The sequence below is a fragment of the Mustelus asterias genome, chromosome 15 (genome assembly GCF_964213995.1).
Source record: "Mustelus asterias chromosome 15, sMusAst1.hap1.1, whole genome shotgun sequence".
Lineage (NCBI taxonomy): Eukaryota > Metazoa > Chordata > Chondrichthyes > Carcharhiniformes > Triakidae > Mustelus > Mustelus asterias.
Genome location: NC_135815.1, coordinates 76,744,917 through 76,766,155, shown reverse-complemented (window position 1 = coordinate 76,766,155; position 21,239 = coordinate 76,744,917). Strand labels below are relative to the sequence as shown.

Below are 21,239 nucleotides of genomic sequence, written 5' to 3'. Positions count from 1 at the left end.
GAATTTTTTATGATATTGATTGGGGGGATAAATATTGGCCAGGACACGAGTGCATCCCTGAGGGGGTAAATGTGGGCTCGGTTTAAAGTCTCATCTGATAGACTCCACTTTTGGCATTGCAGCACTCCCTCAGTGTACTGCTCTGGAGTGCTAGCCTTGATTTTTGTGCTGATGTCCTGGAAGGGGACTTGAACCCACAACCTTCTGACTCGGAGGTAAGAATGCTACCAACTAAGACATAGTCAACATTTAAAATGGTGAGTATGTAAAGAAGCTGCAAAGGAATATAGACTAAGAAGGTGGCAGATGAAGATTAATGTAAGGAAATATGAAGTTTAATCCATTTTGGTAGGAAGAATAGAAAAACAGATTTTATTTTTAAAAGAGACTAATGCTGAGGGATTAGGGTGCCCTTGTACACAAATCACAAAGTTAACATGCTGGTACAGCAAACAATTAGGAAGACAAATGACATGTTAGCCTTGATTGTCAAGGGGCTGGAATGTAAGGGTAAAGGAGTCTTGTTGCAGTTATGTAGAACTTTGGTGAGATCACATCTGGGGTACTGTATTAAGTCTTACCTAAGGATGATACATTTGCTTTAAAAGGAGTGCAACAAAGGTTCACTGGATAGTTTTCTGTGATGAGAAGGTTCTCTGAGGCAAGGTTAAACTCGAGTTTAGCAGGACGAAGGGTGACTTCACTGAAACTTATAAAACTCTTACAGGGCTTTACAGGTAGTTACTGAGAAGTTGTTTCCCTTGGCTGAAGCATATTGAACTAGAAATCGGGATAAGGGGACAGTCATTAAGGACAGAGAAAATTGGAAGTGTCTTCATTCTTTGCAGAGCTGAGGACTTTTGGCATTCTCTGCCCCAGAGAGCTGTGGATGCCCAGGCGATGAGTACATTCAGGACTGGCATCGATAGAATTTTGACGCTAATAGAAACGGGAGATGACAATAAAGTGGAAAAGTGGAGTTGGTGCAGAAGTTCAGTTACAATCTTATTGAATGATGGAGCATGTTTAAGGGACTGAATAGCCTGTTCCAGCTCCTGTTTTTCTGTTATTATGTTGATGAATCTTAGCACAAATTGCAATTGTGGAACAGAAAGATATTTTGTTAACTGATGTGTGGCATCTTTAATCACGATTGCCATGACAGTCATCATTCAGGCTCACCCTTGCTCTTTTTTCCATTAATACCTTGAGAGTGTAGTAAGTTATAATGCAATATCTGTACATCACAATTATTCTATTGACTATTGTAACAGCAACAAAGTGACTTGAGAAAGTTACTTATATTCTGATTCTTGGAAAAATTGTGCCATTTTCAGCTGTCTATTTTGGATCCGTTGTTAGCTGTGAGGTTTTTCTGTTAAGGTGAAGAAAATTTCACAATAAATAACCGATATTCAGGTAAGTTTATGCAATGCTATCCTCTGTACAAAAAATTAACTCCAAGCCGCAAAAAGTGATATTATAGGTGACCAAAAAGCTTTGTTGAAGAAGTAGTTTTTAAGGAGCGGAAAGAGAGTTAGCGAGGATTAGGGAGAGAATTCCAAAGTTCAGGGCCTAAGCAGCTAAAAGCCTATCCATTAATGATGGATTATTAAAATTAGAGAAGCTCAGAGGCCTGAATTAGAGGAGTGCAGTTCTCTTGGAAAATTGTGGGGCTTGAGGAGATTAGACATTGGGAGGGGCTTAGGCCAGGGAGAGATTTGAAAATGAGGATGAGAATTTTAAAATTGAGATGTTGTTTAACCAGGAGCCGGGGTGTAGGTCAACGAGCACAAGGGATGATGGTTGAACGGGGCTTGGTGTGTGTAAGGCTGTAGGCGGCAGAGTTTTGGATGATCTCAAGCTTACTCTTAATCAAGCTTACTTAATCATCATGGGCAGCACGGTGGCACAATGGTCAGCACTGCTGCCTCACAGCTCCAGGGACCCGGGTTCAATTCTGGCCTGGGTGACTGTTTGCCCGTATCTGTGTGGGTTTCCTCTGAGTGCTCCGGTTTCTTCCCACGCTCCAAAGATGTGTAGGTTAGGTGAATTAGCCATGGGAAATGGTGAAGTTACGGGGATAGAGCGGGCCTAGGTAAGATACTCTGTCAGAGTCAGTGCAGACTCAATGGGCCAAATAGCCTCTTCTGCATTGTAGGGATTCTATGATTAAACCTTTGTCAATAGTGAATTCCTGGTATCAGTTATCATGAGTTTGCCTCCTAACTTTCACATATCTCACACCAGTTGGTTGAGATGTGCTCACCAAAGTGCTGATACCACATCTCTGCTTGTTGGCAAGAAGATTTTGTATTGAATACCTGAGAATTGGAGAGTGAAAGGAAAAGAATTGTAAACACAGTAAACTAAATATTAAACAATTCAATCTTAAGTCCTGACTGTCCTCCTTGCTCTAATCTATTTAGAAAGGGAGTTTGCTGAATTCTAATGCTGAATACATTTAGAGAAATTAACTCTGAATGAACTTGTGCTGATGACCACAGTCCCTAAGGAGACCAAGGTTTTTTGGGAGGAAGATTTGCTTCACCTTTGCCACGAAAATTCAGCCTCTAATCCTTTAAAGGGGATAAAAGTATAAATTTATATTTGGGACGGCCATTACCTGCTCTGAAGTGTAGACTGTGGAGCCAGGGAAAGGCAAGTTATAAGGAGATTGTTCTTGTATGATTTGTTGGTGAAGGAAAGACCTGTGCATAATTTTACTGAGGAATCTGACGATAGTGATACCTCACACATTATTTCCTTGTTATCTGTATGCTCTATGAGCAGATGTAATATTTTCCAATTTTAATATTTTGGAAATACCAAGACTATTACTGTGCAGCACTGCTGTTGCCTAAAATGTGAATGTGCTGTGTATAACCGGAAGCTAGTTTCTAAACATTTACTGATGTAATCTCACTTTTAACCCTCACAGGCATCGACTTGTCGGAGAGCCTACAGTACCCAGACTTCAGTGTTGTCGTCCTCTACAAAAAAGTTATTGTTGGCTTTGGCTTCATGGTTCCTGATGTGAAATACAACCAGGCTTATATATCCTTCCTGCTGGTTCACCCAGAATGGAGGAGAGCTGGGATTGCCACCTTCATGATTTACCACCTCATTCAGGTTAGGCTGTTACACCACCTAAACTGTATAATGGTGTCACACAGTTAATGGATTTGTATCATAGCTCATCTTGGTGATTAGAAGTCCCTCCCCAGCCCCTGAACTTTTAACATCTGTTGTTCAGTCAAAAAGGCTTAAAATTTGAACTTTGTCATCAGTTCAAGGTAGAAATTATAACATCCAGTCTCTCAAAAATATAACTCGTATTACTATATGTAGCCATGGAACATGTCGCAGCCTGGAGTGTATCACTAATCAGAGTGGGCCCTCTCCCCCGCTCTATCCCGGTAACCCCACACATTTCCCATGGCTAATCCACCTAACCCACGCATCTTTGGAGCATGGGAGGAAACCGGAGCACCCAGAGGAAACGGAGAAACAGTCACCCACCAGGCCAGAATTGAACCTGGATCCCTGGAGCTGAGTGATAGTTATCTATGTATAGTTATCCTTGGCCAATCCTGATGTTTCGGCATCATTATGCACACATTATTATCAGTTCGGTTTCTGTGCAGATAAAGTCACCCAACTATCAAGAGTGTCTTAGTGCTGGACTAATGGAGTCTGTTTTCCTGCAAAATCATTTGAAATATGCAACTTTGCTTAAATTTCTTAAGAGGTGAATTCTTATATGGATGTTCCTGCTCGCCTGCCCTAACTCAGGTGAGAGTGAAGCATGCATTTTTTAGGGTTTTTCTTGGGTTTTTGTTTTCTATGGTTTTTGTGTTGAGGCTGTGGTGGACAAGTGAGTGAATTGTTGCAAAATATATCCCCACTGTCCTCACACTTTATCCCTTGTCAGGTGGAGCATATGATTCTAGACTGCAGTTATTCATTTTGAATGCAGGTTCTTCTTTACCCACATACTCACTCTTCTACTGCTTTACAGACTTGTATGGGGAAGGATGTGACTCTCCATGTCTCTGCCAGTAACTCTGCTATGCTGCTGTATCAGAAGTTTGGATTCAAGGCTGAAGAATACATCCTGGATTTCTATGACAAATATCATCCTTTGGATAGCAAGCAATGCAAACACGCATTTCTCCTCCGATTGCGAAGATGATTTTTTGGAATTCGGTTGATGTCAAATTAAAGAATAGACCTTGTACTTTGAAAGGTCAGGCCCTGACAAACCCTCTTTTGATGTGAACTTACAAAGCACAGACAATTAAGCAGGAGTAATGTCCACAATTCCCATCACATTTTTAGATTTCCTTTTGAAGAAATTCTACAATATGTTTTGCAAAGCCATTCTGGCACAAATCATTGCAAATTTTACACAAAAGTCACAGTTGGCAGCAGCAAATGAAGCATTCCCATTAAACCTGTGTAATGTGCTGCAGTATTCTGAGCCATCAGCAGAACTAATAAAGGGAAAGAACACAAATGAGTATTTGTACTTTTTTCAGGTGAGGCACGTGGAAATAGTTTTTAAAATATATTAATTCACAGAATGTGGGTGATGCTGGTTAGACCAGCATTTAGTGCCCTTGAGAATGTGGTGACATGTCACTTTCTTGAACCTCTGCCATTGATATTGTTCAGAAGGGAGTTCCAGGATTTTGACCCAGTGACAGTGAAGGAACAGTGATATAGTTACAAGTCAGGACGGTGTGTGGCTTGGAGGGGAACTTGCAGCTGGTGGTGTTCCCATGTGCTGCCCTTGTCTTTCTGGGTGGTAGAGGTTACAGATTTGGAAGGTGTTGTTGGAGGAGCCTTGCTGAGTTGCTGAAGTGCATCTGGTACACACTGCTGCCCTTGTGTGTCGGTGGTGAAGAGAGTGAATATTTAAGGTGATGGATGGGGTGCCATCCAGAAATGCACTAGAATAACAAATAATTATTTACATACTTTGCAGCCAGTTGCAATCAGCATTATCCAGGTTTTTGTGTTTGGTGTCAGCAAGGTCCTTAAAAGGGAGGAATAGTTGTATTTTGTCTTCAATAGATAATGTATAGGGTCACATTTCTTCACTTTACCATCGCCAGCAATCCCTCTTTAATTGTCTGATACGATGGCGTGAAGGTAGGAAGTTTGGACAGGTAAATCTGCAACATCTCTGCTCCCAAAGTAACTGCTGCTCTGTTAATCACATCTAACAAAGCACATCACCTGTAGGTTAGCTCAGGCAGTAACTGAGAGAAAGTACTTGCAATTTATGTCATGCTATTCACAACTTTAGGACATCCCAAAATATTTTTGGGATACAAATACCAAATATTTAAGCTAATTAACTACTTTGTGTAGCCACAGTTGTAGGAAGTGCACAATTTCTGTACAGCAAGAACCCACAAATAGCACCGTGACTGATCAGATACTTTATTTCAGTAATGTTAATCGAGGGATAAGTCTTGGCCTCGACACGAAGAACGTCTTCACTCTTCAAAATAGTGGCATGGGTTCTTTGACATCCAAATGAGAGGCCAGATGGCCTCAGTTTGACATCTCATCTGAAAGACAGCATCTTGGATGGTGCAGCACTGCCTCTGCATTCAGTGCCAGCCTGGAGTTTCTGCTCAGCTCTCTGGAGTAGGACTTGAACCCACAACCTTCTGACAGATATGAGAGTGTGACTCACTGATTCTCAAAATTTTTGCAGAGCTGTTAAAATAAGTAATTGTCTTAACTGACTTGTAATAAATTTTCAGGACAAATTTGTGTCAGTATCTGTATTCCGCTTTGGAATAAAATCTCACACTTGGCTAAGGTAAAAATGTATCCGACAACAGTGTTGGAAAGGTGTCAAGTAACTTTAGCAAGGTACCACCTGAGAACTCATTTCCATAATGAATTTTCCTGCTAATTTGACCAAACTCTTGCCACATTCTAGAGGTTAACTCTGGGTTTCTGGGGAAGCAGTGTATTTGATGTTTTAGCTTGTGTAACTGAGAAGCCCAATGTGGATACTCTATAGGGAGATTGGAAACCACTTTGTTGTACTTCAACTTTACTTCCGAAAACACACTTCTGAAAATAAAAGAATCAAATTTGATGAAGGTATTTATTTTATTTGATTTAGATTAGCTGCACATCTGAAGCTACATTATAAATTATTTGTTACAGAGCTCTGTGGTGAAGGAGTGTAATCCTTGGATTCACAATCCAATTTTCTCATGCCACTTACCAAAGACTTGCTGGAACAAAACTGGCAACTGAGGATCCAATACATGGTCTTGTCTTTTGGATAAACCAGGTCGATAGAACAGGAAAATGGATTCCTCTCTCTCACTCTCCTTGGTAAAACATCTGGTTCGGAGCTCCATCTTTTCAGACCATCAGCTGATTTTCAGTTTGGTGAGAAGTGGGGATAGAATTGAGAGTCTTCAGAAACAGCTGCAGGATGAGCTTGCTTTCTCTATGGGAGATGTTCTCACATCCGATTACAAAGTGTGGGTTTTGGATATTGAAGCTTTCTTAAAAGCATATGCACTGAATGCCTCATAACCTTTGGTGTCGAATGTGTCTGAACCTTCGCGGGAGCATTAAAAGACATCCAGACTGACCTGCTTGGTCTTGGTAAATTTATCCAACATTCCCTGCCCCATTTTTGCAGCAAACAATGAGGTTAGTTGGTCATTGCCAGTCTTCACAGCTAAATCATATGCTGTTAATGCTTTATCATTCTTCTTCTTTATACTTGCATTGCAGCTGGAAGGAATTGAAAAATCTATTAGACTGAATTAACCATATATCTTTATTGAATACAGTACTTTGATGACCAGCCTATATTGCATTCACTACTGCCCAATAACTTCCTTTTGCTTAGCTACAGTTTTCCAGCTGCTTTTGCTAGCCCTTGTCCATATGACCATTTCTCATGTGAACCGGTCGGTGAATTCTGGCTAATACACCTCATCCACCTGCACCCCTTCTTCTGAGGCCCAGGTTAGTGCTCTGTCTTTCAGCCTGACAATTAAAACTTAGACCCTTGGTACTAAATGCCCATTTATTCCATGAATCACTGGGTTGTAACTACTTACTCCCTATATCTCCTGTCACCGAATCTGGCATGAAAAGAGACCATCAGGCCAATCGTGCCTGTGCTGGCGCTTTGAAAGTGGTATCCAATTAGTCTTACAGTCTTCTTTCTCCCATCAAACTGTCATTGGAAAATAATTTAATATAGATTGTAAAAAGGAAACCTACCCGAGTAAAACAGCCGCACACTTCACTCCCTGAGCTCCCATTTCAGCAGCGTCATGAAGAGCAGTGTTATTCAGACTAGATTGGAAGAAAATATTTATTGGATTAGTGTCTTCAAACCGAGCTATGAAATCAAAATAGGGGGCACAAGTTTTAATAGCAAAGCAGTGTATCTGAATGAGTCTTTAGTGATTACACGGTGACAGGTAAATGGTTCTCATAAGTTGGACACACACACACGCTACATCGCCAAGTCTGTAATCACTAGCATAAAACAGGACAAACTAGATGGGACTATACTCAACTCCAGCACTACCTATTTGCATAGGCAAAATCAATTTGCCTGAGGTGTCTTACTCCTTGACTGTCTTATTTCCTGCAAGGATTGGTTGGCCTCATGTTTAGTGTCTCGGTGACCTGATGGATGTGGTTGATTCATCAGAACAGTTGACAGAAAAACTGGAGAATGGAATCAAATCCTTAAAGGATGCAGGGTGTGACGAAGTGTAGTCAAGGTAGCTGTGGGAGTCCATGGGTTCGTAATGAATGCTAGTGGATAATCTATCTCCAGAAATGGGAGACAGAAGTCAGGGAAGAGTCAGAGGTGAACCCAATTTGAATGGGAGGAGGCTCGAAGGAAGTATAAATCCCAAAATAGACCTGTTGAGCTGAATGGCCGTGCTGAAAACTCTACTTCAACAGTGTGGCAAAAACCAGGAACTCTTCATTTGATCGTACTCAGTCTGTAATTTTTAACTCTCTTTCCCCGATGCTCCAATCCATTCTCCGAAGCCGGCAGGGGCATCTTTGAAGGTGTAGATTATGAGCCCTGGGCCAATTTGCTGTTTTAAGCTGAGTAGGAGAGCGGTGGTGGTTTCCCCCATAGGCCAAATCTGCTGGGAACAGTAGCTGGACCAGGAGTACAAGGAAACATGTTCCCTGTAAGCTGTACGCACACAGCCATGCAAAAAATATTAAGGGTACCACACATTCAGGCTGCAAAAAGTGAAAAATATTTAGCATGGACATTGACCATTTGTCCAAACAACATCCTCACCCACTTCCCACTGATAGAGATTTCCCTTCCTTTCCTCTGGGTGGCATCCTGAATTCCAAATGTCTGTTTATGTCCACGGGCCAGGCAGTAAGTAATTCTTGCCTGGTTCGCCTGACGTTCTGATCTGACACAATCGGGATCCAGGAATCAAAATCTCACTGGGGGATCAGCACAAGAGCTTGCTACTCACCAATCCCTGCCCTCACATGCACTGATCCCATCTCAAGTTAAAATCCACAGCAAACTGCCTTTGTTGAAAGTACTTTACCAGACCCGTTCATAAACATTTTGGAATAAATTCAGATGTTTTCAAATAAAAATCGACAAAGCTTTGTTTTGTTTGTAAATTCTTGAGAATGTTTTGGAGTGAAGCAGAACACCTTTAAAGTTCACAAATGACAGGAAAATCCCTGCCCTGTTTAAAATCTGAATAGCTAAAAGTTATGACAGTGAAGACTTTTCCTCATAACACTGTGGGTACTGCAGCCCAACATTTCAATATTTCAATGACAGGTAGATATCATTTGTCTCATGATAAGATCATAAGAAATAGGAGCAGGAATGGGCCATTTGGCCCACCAAGCCTGTTCCACCACTCAATAAGATCATGGCTGATCTGATTTGCTCTTAATTCCACTTTCTTGCCTGCCTCCCGAGTCTTTTGACTCCCTCATTGATCAAAAATCTGTCTAACTCAGCCTTGAATATATTCAATGGCCCAGTTTCCACTGCTCTCTGGGGAAGAGAACTGCAATGACTAATGACCCTCAGAGAAGATGGGTGGGATTCTCCCAAAAAAATTCTAAGTGTCAAATTCGTGTAAAAACTAGAGTAAACCCTGCGGGTTTTTCCAAAATGAATCTCCCACACAGAATGCACTAGCGTGAATACCATTGAAAATCGGGGGCAGGGTCTATTCCCACTGGAAAGGACGGCAGCATAGCACTGAGCAGGCCACTGCTCATGTGCCGATCTGTCAGAGTGGAGATCGGCGCAAGCGCAATGGCCCCTGTCTGCCAGCTTCCCGATCGCTGGCCAGCCCTGCAATCCCTCATCGCTGCCCTACCGACCCTCCCCCCCCACCCCATTCACAGCCCAATCGCTGACTCCCCAAACATGTCTGGGCCCACCCCTGATCCCTCCCTCTTCGATTTCCCCCACCACCACCCCAGCAGGCTGCATCCCTCCCACCCCCCTCCGATGGGCAGCCCCGATCACTGGCCTCCCTCCACCCACCAATTCAACTGCAGAGTGGCAGCGGGACCCCCTACCGATTGACTCATTAGGCTCTGCCCCCATTAGGCCCCACCCCATGCCCTGATGGCCGGTGCCAAGGTGTCCCCTGGTCATTGACACTTTGCCTCTTGGGCAGTGCTAGGGGACGCAGGCTGACACTGCCAAGGTGGCAATGCCCAGGGAGCACACCCGGCCAGCGCGGAAGATGGTTTGTTTTCAAACTGTACCCCCTCTTTCTAGATTCCCCCTAAGGGGAAACATCCTCCCAGCATCTACCAAGTCAAGTCTACTCAATTTTATGTTTCAATAAGATTACTTCTCATTCTTCTAAACTTCAATGAGTATAGGCCCAATCTTCCTTCACAAGACAAACCCCTTCATCCTGGTAATCAGCCTAGTAGCACTGCCCAAGGGTAAAAGTGCAAATCACACAGTTCCACTTCTTCAAAGCTCTGGAAAATCTGAGCCTCTGTTTTTTCTACTTACGGCCCTGACTGTTGGTTAATGTCTGCTCCCTTCTGCACCAGAACCGGGACCACCTCGTGATGTTGATTCATAACGGCCACAGTCAAGGCTGGCCTGTCATCATTATTGCTGCAGTTTGGATCTGCTCCCTGGGGAAGGTCACAAATGCAGAGAGCACAAAGTTTTTTTAAATGGTAAAAGTAACAGCGTCAGTAGTCAGATATGGAATCAAAGAGCACAAAGGAAGCCATTTGGCTCAGCGTGTCTGTGCTGCCTCTTTGAAAGATCTGTTGAATTTCCCCATAGCCCTGCAATTTATTTTCTATTCCAATTCCTTTCTGAAAGTTACCATTGAATCTACTTCCACCACCTATTCAGGCAGTGCATTCCAGATCATTATAACTCAGTGCATAAAAATTCCCATCTCTCCTCTGGCACCAGTTATTATAAATCTGGCTCCTCTGGCCTGCTAACACCCACTATTAAACAAAGCTCAGCATTCTCATTGATCAAATGGTACTGGAGGTAGTAACTTACTTCATCGAGCAATTGCTGTATCTCTGAGACTCTCCCCAAGCCAGTTGGTCCCACTTCCTTCAGTAACTGTCTGTCATTGAGCTGCAGGAAGAGAGAGCAATACTGCCAGGTAATTCATTCGGGACTTACCACATGTTCTAAGCACAGGTATGGCAGCATGGGGATTATGTTACTGGATTAGTAATCTGGAGGTCTGGACTAATAATCCAGAGTTCAAATTCAATTAAATAAACCTGGAAAATCGACTACTATCAGTTTTGGTATTTATCAAACTATCAGATTGTCGTAATAATCTAACTACTTTACTAATGCTTTTTAGGAAGGAAATCTGCCATCCTTACCCATTCTGCCCTACATCTGATTCCAAAGCTGAGCAAACCACTACAAACAAAGTGTTTAATAAGAATAAAACTGGACAGACTATTTGGCATCAATGCAGACATTTCAAAGGTACGCCCTGCAAAATTTCCCTCAAGAAGAAATTGTGAAAGTCACTCGCATAGGGAATGGTTGAAGAGAATAGTAGGTTTAAGAGGAAGCTGGACAAAATCGAAGGGAATAACTGGCTCTGAGAGTAGATTTAGTTGAGGAACCTTGGTGGAACATTAACACTGGCATGAACTGGTTGGGCCGAATGCCAGTGTCTGTGCCGTAAACACTATGTAATTGGAGGTTTGTCTAACATAGAATGACATAGCTATGATTCTGTACGACTATCAGTCAGGTGACTGGGTATGTCCTTTCCCTCAGACAGGACGGCCCCACCAGAAGTGGTGACACATTGGCAGACAGTCAGGAAGGAGGCACTGGAAGTCCTCAATATTAATTCCAAACTCCATGAAGTCTCATGACATGTCAATCGTGGGGTGTGGTGCTGAAGACTAATGTTCTGGTACTAGTGTGCTTCTAGCCAAGCTGCTCCAGGAGAGTTACATTCACCTGACAAAGTGAATAATTGACCAGGTATGCCCTGTCCACAAAAAGTCGGATAAAACCAATCTAGCCAATTAACTCTTATCAGCCCACAGCTAAAGAGAGGTCTACCCATTTAAGTAGATGTAAAGATTCCATGGCTCTGTCCACTTGGAGTTCTGACTCGACCAACACTGCAACAAGGTATTGTAATGTAAAAGTCAGTTGTGGGACTGGTTCTGTACTGCCATCAAACCATACTAACTTGTTGGATAAGAAGGATTATGGGATTTGTTTTTGCTGATAGAATCACAATAGTGATCAACATTCAGTTTAATGATAAATTATCTGTGCATAAAACCTATTCTGACACAATAAAAAAGTGTATATGAATAAACTAACCTTGAGTAATGTGCCTTTTGCCTACCATGATTCACAAACTGTGTGTACTGCATTTCAGTACTGAGTATTTTCCTACTTCAGGGAGTATATGTTTGGTTAATGTGAAAAAAAATGATACAACCTGAAATGATAACAGAGCTGAGAGATTATAACAACCTGCCTGAATAGGCTGGGGATGCAGGGAAGGCAGAGGGATGACCCAATCGAACATGTTAGAATTATGGAGAGGTTTGATAGCATAAAGAAGATATTTCCACTTCTACAGAATCCAAACCAAGGGATCATAAATATGAGATAGTCAGGAATAAATCCAAAAAAAAAGAAACCAAAAGAGAAAATGCTGGAAAATCTCAGCAGGTCTGACAGCATCTGTAAGGAGAGAAAAGAGCTGACGTTTCAAGTCCAAATGACCCTTTGTCAAAGCACTGATGCAGAGGATGAAATGATAAAAAAGAAACTTATTTACTGGAAAGTATTTAGAAGTCGTTCAGGATGCATTTAATAACAAGCTGGAGAAAGGATTAGAAGGTGATGCTGATGGGGTTGAATGAAGGGGTTCAGCGGAGGTTCATGTGGAGCATTAACACTAACACATTAACTGGGTGAAAGGCTTGTTTCTGTGCTGTAGTTTGGATCTACATATCTGCACTGTAGGGTTTCTATGATTCTATGATATATATGCAATAGCCCTACTCTCTCAAACTAGCTCCCTATCAATGTTCCCTTTATGATACAAGGATGTGCCACTATGCAGCAATCAGGGATGTGTGTGCATGGAACAAACAGGTCACACATAGACCATGTTCCTTAAGCATGTCACTCTTAAAGAGATCACGCAATGCAACAAGTCAACTGCGCTCAGCAAACAGAAGTTAAAAAGGAGCATTGCTCCTATAGTATTCTGCTCGAAAAAGTTTCTCAAAACCCATTTTATGCTCCACGTTAAAAACCTCCAGAAATGATTGAACATACGAACATAAGAAATAAGAGCAGGAAAAGACCATATGGCCATCCAGCCTGTTACATGCAATAACTTATCTTGGGCTTCAACTCTACTTTCCCACCCCTCCCCCCCGTATCTCTTGATTTCCTGAAAGACCAAATTTCTGTCCACTCAGCCTTAATTATATTCGATTGCAGCACATCCATAACCTTCTGGGTAGGAGGATTCCACAAAGATTCAAAACCCTTTGAAGAAGTTTATCCATGTTTGTCCTAAATGATCGACCCCTTATCCTGAGAATGTGCCCCTTACTCTGAATTCCCCAGCAGGGGAAACAACATTCCAGTGTCTATCCTGTCAATTCCCTTCATAATCTAGAATGTTACAATGAGATCACCTCTCAATCTTATAAACTTCCGAGAATATGGAGCCAATTCATTCAACCTCATCATTGGGCAATCATCTCCTCCCAAGAGCCAACATCCTTTTTTAAATATGGAGACCAAAACTGCACACTGTACTCCAGGTGTGGCCTCACCAAAGCCCTGTACAATTGTAGCAAGACTTCTTTATTCTTGCACTCCAATCCCCTTGCAATAAAGGCCAACCGATTATTTTCTTTACCAATTGCTTGCCGCACCTGCATACTGGCTTTTTGTGTTCCTTGTTCCACCCAAGTCTCTCTGAACATCAACATTTACAAGTTTTACGCCTTTTAAAAATATTGTTTTTCTGTTCTTACGATCAAAGGAACTTCACACTTCCCCACATCATACTCCAACTTCTATCTTATTGCCTGCTTAACCTATATTTCTTTGCAGAGTCTTTGTGGCAGGGCGTTGATGAGGCCACACCTGGAGTATTGTGTGCAGTTTTGGTGACCTTATCTGAGGAAGGATGTCCTTGCTATGGAGGGAGTGCAGTGAAGGTTTACCCGGCTGATTCCTGGGATGGCAGGTCTGTCATATAAGGACAGACTAATTTGGTTAGGATTGTATTCACTGGAGTTTAGAAGAGTAAGAGGGGATCTTATAGAAACTTATAGAATTCTAGTAGGATTACACAGGTTAGGTTCAGAAAGAATGTTCCCAATGGTGGGGTAGTCGAGAACTAGGGTCATAGTTTGAGGGTAAGGGGGTAAACCTTTTAGAACTGAGGTGAGGAGAAATTTCCTCACCCAGAGGGTGGTGAATGTATGGGATTCACTACCACAGAATGTAGTTGAGGCCAAAACATTGTGTGATTTCAAGAAGAAATAAGCTATAGCTCTTGGGGCTAAAGGGATTAAGGGATACAGGGGGAAGACGGAATCAGGATATTGATTTTGACTCAAAGGGCTGAGTGGCCTACTCCTGCTTCTAGTTTCTGTTTCCTCCTGACAGCTTGCATTCTCACCCAGCTTTGCATCATCAGCTAATTTAGATACATCACACTCTGTCTTTTCCACTGATCTTTGCAGCACTCCAATGGTCACAGCTCGCCAATCTGAAAATACCTCTTTCTTCTTTTCTGTGACTTGCTTTGGTCAATTTTTCTATGTTATAGGATCTGTTTACCCATTACACTTACCATTACTAACCCACACTGACTTCTGGTTATCAATGCCTCCAATTTAAAATTCTTATCATTTTCTTTAAATCCCTTCTTGGCCTTGCCCCTCCCTATCGCTGTAATCTTGTACTGCCCTGCTATTCGCCCATTGCCCCCACTGCCACAGCAGCACAATATCCAGGCTCACTATCTGCTCACTTCATCCCATCACTGGTGGCCATGACTTCAGTCACCAAGACCCCAAGATCTGGCATTCCACCCCCCCCCCCCCCCACCCCGCACCCCCTAAACCTCAACACCTCCCTTTCCTTCCTCAAGACTCTCCTGAAGGATCTCCATCTTTGGCCTCGCATCCATTATCATTGGTGGCAGTTATTGGGATGTTTTTCTTTGTTGAAGGCACTGTAAAAATGCAGCTTGTAGATGGAAGTAACTAAGCAGTGATTGAGACAGCAACGTGCTAACAAAACTGAGCTAAAGTTTTTCTATTGGAACATCTTGAACAGAGATACAGAGACAGTGAAGATGCGTTTGGAGGTGGCAGAGACCAGGATAGTCATTTTCTTTTAAATCCTGGACAGCTAAATTTTAGCTGAAGAGATAATCAAGAGCAGAAATTAAAACTTAATGTGAGCAAATTAAAACTTAATGTGAGCATTCCAACAGTAGGCTCAGCAATAGTGTGGAAACTGCTAAAGATTAGGATTTAGAAACGCTTCTAAAGATATTATCATCTGCTTGCATTTATAATAAAACGTCTCCAGGTGTTTCACAAGAGTATTATAAAAAAGATGGCACCAAGCCACATCAGAATTTATCAGGACAGATTACCAAAAGCCTGGTCAAAGGTAGGTTTTAAGGAGTGTCTTAAATGATGAAAAAGAGCTTAGAGAGCTGGAGCAGTTTAAGGAGAGAATTCCAGAGCTTAGGGCCAAGGCAGATGAATAGTGGAACTATTAAAATGAGAGGTGTTCAAGAGGCTCATTTTAGGTATCTCGGGGGAGTGCGAGGCTGGAGGAGGTTTTCCACTGCGGGGCTCTCGGGTGATGTAAAATGACGCGAGTGTGTTTTCCAGTTGTCCTGGAGATTGTCTCAGAACCACATTCCTATTTCCTACCCTGGGCCAATTTGGCAGCAAGAGGTGGGATCCTCAAGCCCTGCTGGGTGTCGTGGAGGCTGAAGACTTGATGCCGAGGAGCTCTGGGGGCTGCTGCAGTGGAAGAAGCTGCTGCCAAACTTACTGCATTCAGAGTGCATGTGGACAATTAAGGGCATCACCAGGTCCCAGTGGAAGTGTCAAAAACACAGTCAGCGAATACAGGACTCAACCTACACAGTGAGTATTTCTAACCAAGAAAGATGGGAGAATGAGTCAGGTCAAGGCTGGTTTGGGGCATTAGCGAAGGTTGCAGAAGGCTGGGCTAGGCCTAAGGATAGTATGGTGGGTCAGCATGTAAACTGGGGGCGAGTCATAAACTCTATACAAGTATTTGCTATCACATAGAGTGCTCGCAGTGGGAGCAATGTTAACAGAGTGCTAAAGTCAGGAATTCAGTGCACGTGTGAATTTTCTGCTATCTCCCAAATTGAAATTTAGTTTAACATTGAGAATTTGATTTAAAGTTTTTTTTTAAAACTGCAAAAGAACCTGCAAACTACTTAACAGAAACTGCCTGGCTGGACCAGTTCACTGTCAATCAGCGGAATAGATGGTGATTAATGTGAGCTGGAAGCTGAGTTAGCAGTTATAACTTGAGTGAGTCATCAACTCTGTGTAGTAGAAAATACTGTTTATTTATACAGAGTGTAGAATTAACAAAATGCTAAAGTCAGGAATCTGGTACACGTGGGAATTTGGTACAGAAGGAGGTGCAGCTTTTTATTATTTTGTTAACCTGGTGTTTTACTTTTAGGACTTATCTCTGTTGAGTTAATTGTCCAATAAATCAGGGCCTGGCAGTACACCTCAGTCCCGTAAATTTGCACTTCTCGAGTGGAAACTCGAGGAGCCTTCTTTCTCCTGGGCAGCCACATGTGCAGCCTGTGTTGTTAGCTGGAGGAGCAGCTGACATTCAACCCATGAGGCTTAGAGCTCCGTGGATGACATGTTTCCAGAGGTGCCCACCATCAGCTTCAGAGTGTGCAGGCAGAGAGGATATGGTTGTCCTCTAGAGAGTCAAGTAGGACCAGGTAGGTATTACAAGAGTCCCCTGAGTACATTGGGTTCTCCAACTATATTCAGTTATAAAGGCTGGTGAGGGTGTCGACTCCCCTGGGGAGTGCAGTCAGCCAAAGTCTGTGATACCATGAGTGGTTTATGGGGGCAGGAGGGAAATCAGGACAGCAATAGTGATATAAGCTCCCCCAAGTACAGGATTCTCTGTATCTGCTGACTAATTCCAGACTGCCTCCCTGGAGTCAGGAACATTCTGAGGGAGGAAGGGTGAACAGTCAGAGAACATAGTCCATATCAGTACCGACAACATAGGGAGAAAGAGAGAGATATGATCCCAAACAGGACCTCAAATTTCTTCCAGAGCCGCACGGTTGTAGAACAGATGAATGCATGGCTGGAGAGAGAGTGCAGGAGGAAGATGTCCTGGAGGAGGTCAAAGACAGAATTGATTTGGTCAGAGCTAAGAAACAACAGAGGTGCCATTACGCTACTACTGGGTATATTCTTTAGGCCACCAACTGGGGGAAATACAGAGGTACAAATTAGTAAGAAAATTACAGACAGATGCTAAAACTGTAGAGTAGCAATAGAGAGCCTCAATTATCCTAATAGTAACTGTGTAAAGGGCAGAGGGAGGGAGGAGTTTCTAAAGTGCATTCAGGAGATGTGCTTTTGATCAGTATGTTACTGGCTCAACCAGGAAGGAACTGGTTCTGGGGAAAGGGGAGGCCCAGTGTCAGAAAGGAAACATTTAAGGAACAATAATCACGGTATCACAAGGTTCAGATTAACCGTGGAAAAGGTCAAGGAGCAATCGAGAGTAAAAGATATTTAATTGCAGGAGTGGTAACTTCAGTGGTGTGAGAATGGATGTGTACCAGATAAATTGGAATCAAAGACTGGCAGACAAAACTGTTAATGAACAATGAACTGCCTTTCAAGGGTCAAGGTGCATTCCCATCAGGGGAAAGGTAGGCCAATCCAAGCCAGAGCTCTCTGAATGACACGAGAGAGAGAGCGAGAGAGATGAAGCAGTAAAGTTTTGTGCATTACAGGTGTCAGGTTGATAATAAAAGTGAAAACCAGGCTGAAGTTAGAAAGTTCACAGTGGCAGTGAAAAAAAGAATACGAAGGGCAAAGAGGGAGCATGAAAAGAGGCGGGCAGCTAACGTGAAAGGGAATCCAAAAGTTAACTATCGACGTAAAATGTAGTAATAGGATGAATGAGGCCAACTGGGGGATCGAAAAGGAAGCATATGCATGGAGGCAAAGGGAAAGGCTGAGATACTAAATATCTTGCACTGGCTTTACAAAGGAAGAAACTGCTGCCAAAGTTACAATAAAAGAAGGGGCACCATGAGGAGCACATGCAGTAAAAATTGCTTACGGAGGTATTAGAAAGGTTGGCTGTATTTAAAGTCATCAGCATTGGATGGGATGCACCCAAAGATGCTGAGGGTAGTAAGGGTGGGAAATGCAGAGATTCCTATTATAATCTTCCAATCCTCCTTCAATAGACGGGTGGTACCAGAGGATCAGAGAATTGAACATGTAACACCCATAGGAACATAGGACTTGGGATGCCCTTTGAGCCTGCTCCACCATTCAATAAAATAATGGCTGATTTCTCAACTTTGTCATCCACTCCCCATAACTCTTGTTCAAAAAAGGTTGTAAAGATAAACCCAGAAACTACAATCCTGCTATTTGGAAACTTCAGCTTTTCAAAAATGATAATCTGGGACAAAATTAACAATCACTTGGATGTATAGACTAATTAAAGAAATCCAGAACGGATTTGTTAAAGACAAATGTTTATCTAACTTGATTGAGTTTTTTGATGAGGTAAAAGAGAAGTCTAAGGGTAAAGTGGTTGATGTGGTGTATATGGACCTCCAAAAGCCATCTGATGAAGTGCCACATGAAAGACTTGCCACAAGGGGCATACATAGTTTGTTGAGTTACAGGAAGCAGAGAGTAGTGATGGGTAGTTGTTTTTCAGACTGGTGGAGGGTATACTATGCTGTTGATACCCGGACCACTACTTTTCTGAATATTTATTAATGTCCTCGAATTGGGTTTATAGGGCATAATTTTAACATTTGCAGATGACATAAAACTTGGAAGGATAGTGATGTGTGGTGAGGACAGTGATAGAAGGGGACAGAGGTGGAATGGGTGGGCACCTGTCTGATGACGTTTACTGCAGAGAAATGCATTATACTAAAGGGACCAAAAAAGAAAATGCTGAAAAATCTCAGCAGGTCTGGCAGCATCTGTAAGAAGAGAAAAGAGCTGACGTTTCGAGTCCAGATGACCCTTTACCAAAGCTTTGACAAAGCGTCATCTGGACTCGAAACGTCAGCTCTTTTCTCATCTTACAGATGCTGCCAGACCTGCTGAGATTTTCCAGCATTTTCTCTTTTGGTTTCAGATTCCAATATCCACAGTAATTTGCTTTTATTTATTATACTAAAGGGTACAGTTCTAAAGGGTTTGCAGGAATAGAGAGACTTGGCAGGTATACATTGTTAAAGATAGCAGGACAGGTTCAGAAAACCATTACAAAGATGTAGTAGGGAATCCTGGGTTTTATAAAAAGAGGCATAGAGTAGAAAAGCAAGGAGATTATGATGAACCTTTGTAAAACACTGGTCCGCCTCCCCTGGAATGCTGTGTTAAATTCTGGGCACTACATTTTAGGAAGGATGTGAAGACTTTAGAGAGGGTGCAGAGAAAATCTGCAAGAATGGTTCCAGAGATGAGGAACTTCAGTTACGTTAATAGATCGGTAGAATCTGGGGCTGTTCTCCTTAGAGAAGGTTGAGAGAAAATTTGATAGAGGTGTTCAAAATCATGAGGAGTCTTGATAGAGAGATATTGTTCCCATTGGCAGAAGGGTTAAGACCAAAGATTTAAAATGATTGGCAAAAGAATCAAAGGCAACATGAGGAAAAGCTGTTCCATACACTAAGTGGTTAGAATGTGGAAGAAAGGGTGGTGGAAGTGGATTCAGGGACAAAGTTTGTAGAGTTAAGAAGTAGGAATGGTGGGTTGGGTCTAGTCAAGCTGCTTTTGCAGACAGCTGGCACATACTCAACAGAACAAAAAGCCACCTTTGCTGTAACCATTCTATAGGTCAAGGCCTGAAATCAAAATAAGGGCTAGGTCAGGGCCTGAGTCAAGAATCGGAATGGAGGCATGAACTGGGCATCATGGTAGGCCAGGAGGAGGATTGGGCTAGAAGTTGGCAGCAACTGACTCTTTTCAGCTCCACCTTCGGGTAAGTTTACCTACCTTCTTTGTTACAGGTGATTGCTCGGACTGCTCTCCCTCAGGACAAGCCAACCTTTAACTCAGGAGTAGGCAAAGAACAGGGTTTGTCTCAATAATGTCGGTGGATTTCAAATTGGACATGTGTGTATTCTTCTTGCCCATCATATTAGGGCCTTCATAGTTTAAACAGTGCCAGAAGAGGGACCAATTTCTAGGTTCGGGTGTCAGCAGCATACAAGTCAAGAATTGTATGGGTACGACTGTCCCTCCGAATGAGATTGCCATGTCAGGAGAATAATATTGTACTTTGAATGGCTTCAGAATTAGCGACTCAAAATGCCAAATGCTTCAAGTAACTACTGCCACTGCCTCGTCACAACCCCTCTCCTGCAGCAGCTATTACAATACTCAGCTGCTGCTGTCCTGCAGAGAGAAGTGTGACAAGAAAAAAAAGTGTCAAAAGAAAAATGGAATTCACCTCGCATTGTTTTTCTTTTTTGAATTAATTTTTTTTAGCTTTAATTTTTCTCCCTGCGCCAGATGAGATAGGAAACAGAAGGCTGAGTGTACAAGAGGAGGTTAAAGAGTCCAGGCAGCTATTTCAATTCCTCCATCTGCTTCGTGCAGCCAGCCTGCAGTGAAAATGAGCTTGGCTCATGAAATATGAATGGAGACACTGGGCTTATCTGAAACCAGCACAGAAACTGGATCTGAATGAATGAAGCAGTGGCAGAGGGTTTCTTCCCAGTACGCTGTGCTGAATTCGATGAGAAGACTGCTCTAATACTCTGCTCCACGCAAATTCAGCGTGTGTTCAGCTGCTTTGTCTGATTGTGCTCCTGAAAATGTTAAACGCACTTTATAAATGTAAGTTGCTGATCGTTTACCTGTTGCTTCTAAGATTCCTCACAATCTGAGAGAGCTGCTTGTTGAAAACGTCCTTGCCCTTTATTCTCACCTCCTACCAACTCAACCTTTAATGTTTTACAAGCCCACAATGTCACATATAAAGGTGATAGGTCTGGGCAGAAACCTACTGCAGATTTACTGCAGTGAGGACTCTGAGGGGCAGAAACTGGGGCTGGAGACTTTACCTCCAGAAGTTTGGAATTCAAAAGGAGGAAGTGGTCCTCAGTTCCACACCGCATTGGTCAGACCCCATCAGCAGTACGGCATTTAATTCAGGGAACACTGACCTTGGAAGATTCAGCTTAAATGATATAAAAACAGAGCTCTAAAGAAGAGTCATGCAAACTCGAAACATCAACTCCGTCTCTCTCCACAGATGCTGCCAGACATGCTGAGTTTATCCAGCATTTTTTGCTTTTATTTCAGATTTCCAGCATCCGCAGTGTTTCACTTTTATTTCGGGTTAAATGATATGTGGATTAACAGGATTAAATTGTGAG

General features: G+C 42.6%; 2 protein-coding genes across 4 annotated transcripts in view; one reads left to right on the top strand and one right to left on the bottom strand.

The window, feature by feature from the left end:
* kat14 (lysine acetyltransferase 14) overlaps positions 1–6,124 on the top strand; it is a 45,135-nt gene extending 39,011 nt beyond the window's left edge. For both annotated transcript variants that reach the window (XM_078230153.1, XM_078230154.1), the window contains exons 9-10: positions 2,942–3,132; positions 4,022–6,124. In XM_078230153.1, the coding sequence (XP_078086279.1) occupies positions 2,942–3,132; positions 4,022–4,195 (365 nt within the window). In that variant the 3' untranslated portion in view covers positions 4,196–6,124. The remainder of the gene's footprint in view (positions 1–2,941; positions 3,133–4,021) is intronic.
* The window catches only part of dzank1 (double zinc ribbon and ankyrin repeat domains 1), an 81,916-nt gene continuing 66,792 nt past the window's right edge, over positions 6,116–21,239 (bottom strand). Inside the window, exons 18-21 of one of the 2 annotated variants that reach the window (XM_078230151.1) lie at positions 10,571–10,651; positions 10,055–10,182; positions 7,279–7,353; positions 6,116–6,780 (exon numbers count right to left, since the gene is read on the bottom strand). In XM_078230151.1, coding sequence (XP_078086277.1) covers positions 6,615–6,780; positions 7,279–7,353; positions 10,055–10,182; positions 10,571–10,651 — 450 coding nt within the window. In that variant the 3' untranslated portion in view covers positions 6,116–6,614. The remainder of the gene's footprint in view (positions 6,781–7,278; positions 7,354–10,054; positions 10,183–10,570; positions 10,652–21,239) is intronic. The other variant, XM_078230152.1, reaches the window with a different exon arrangement.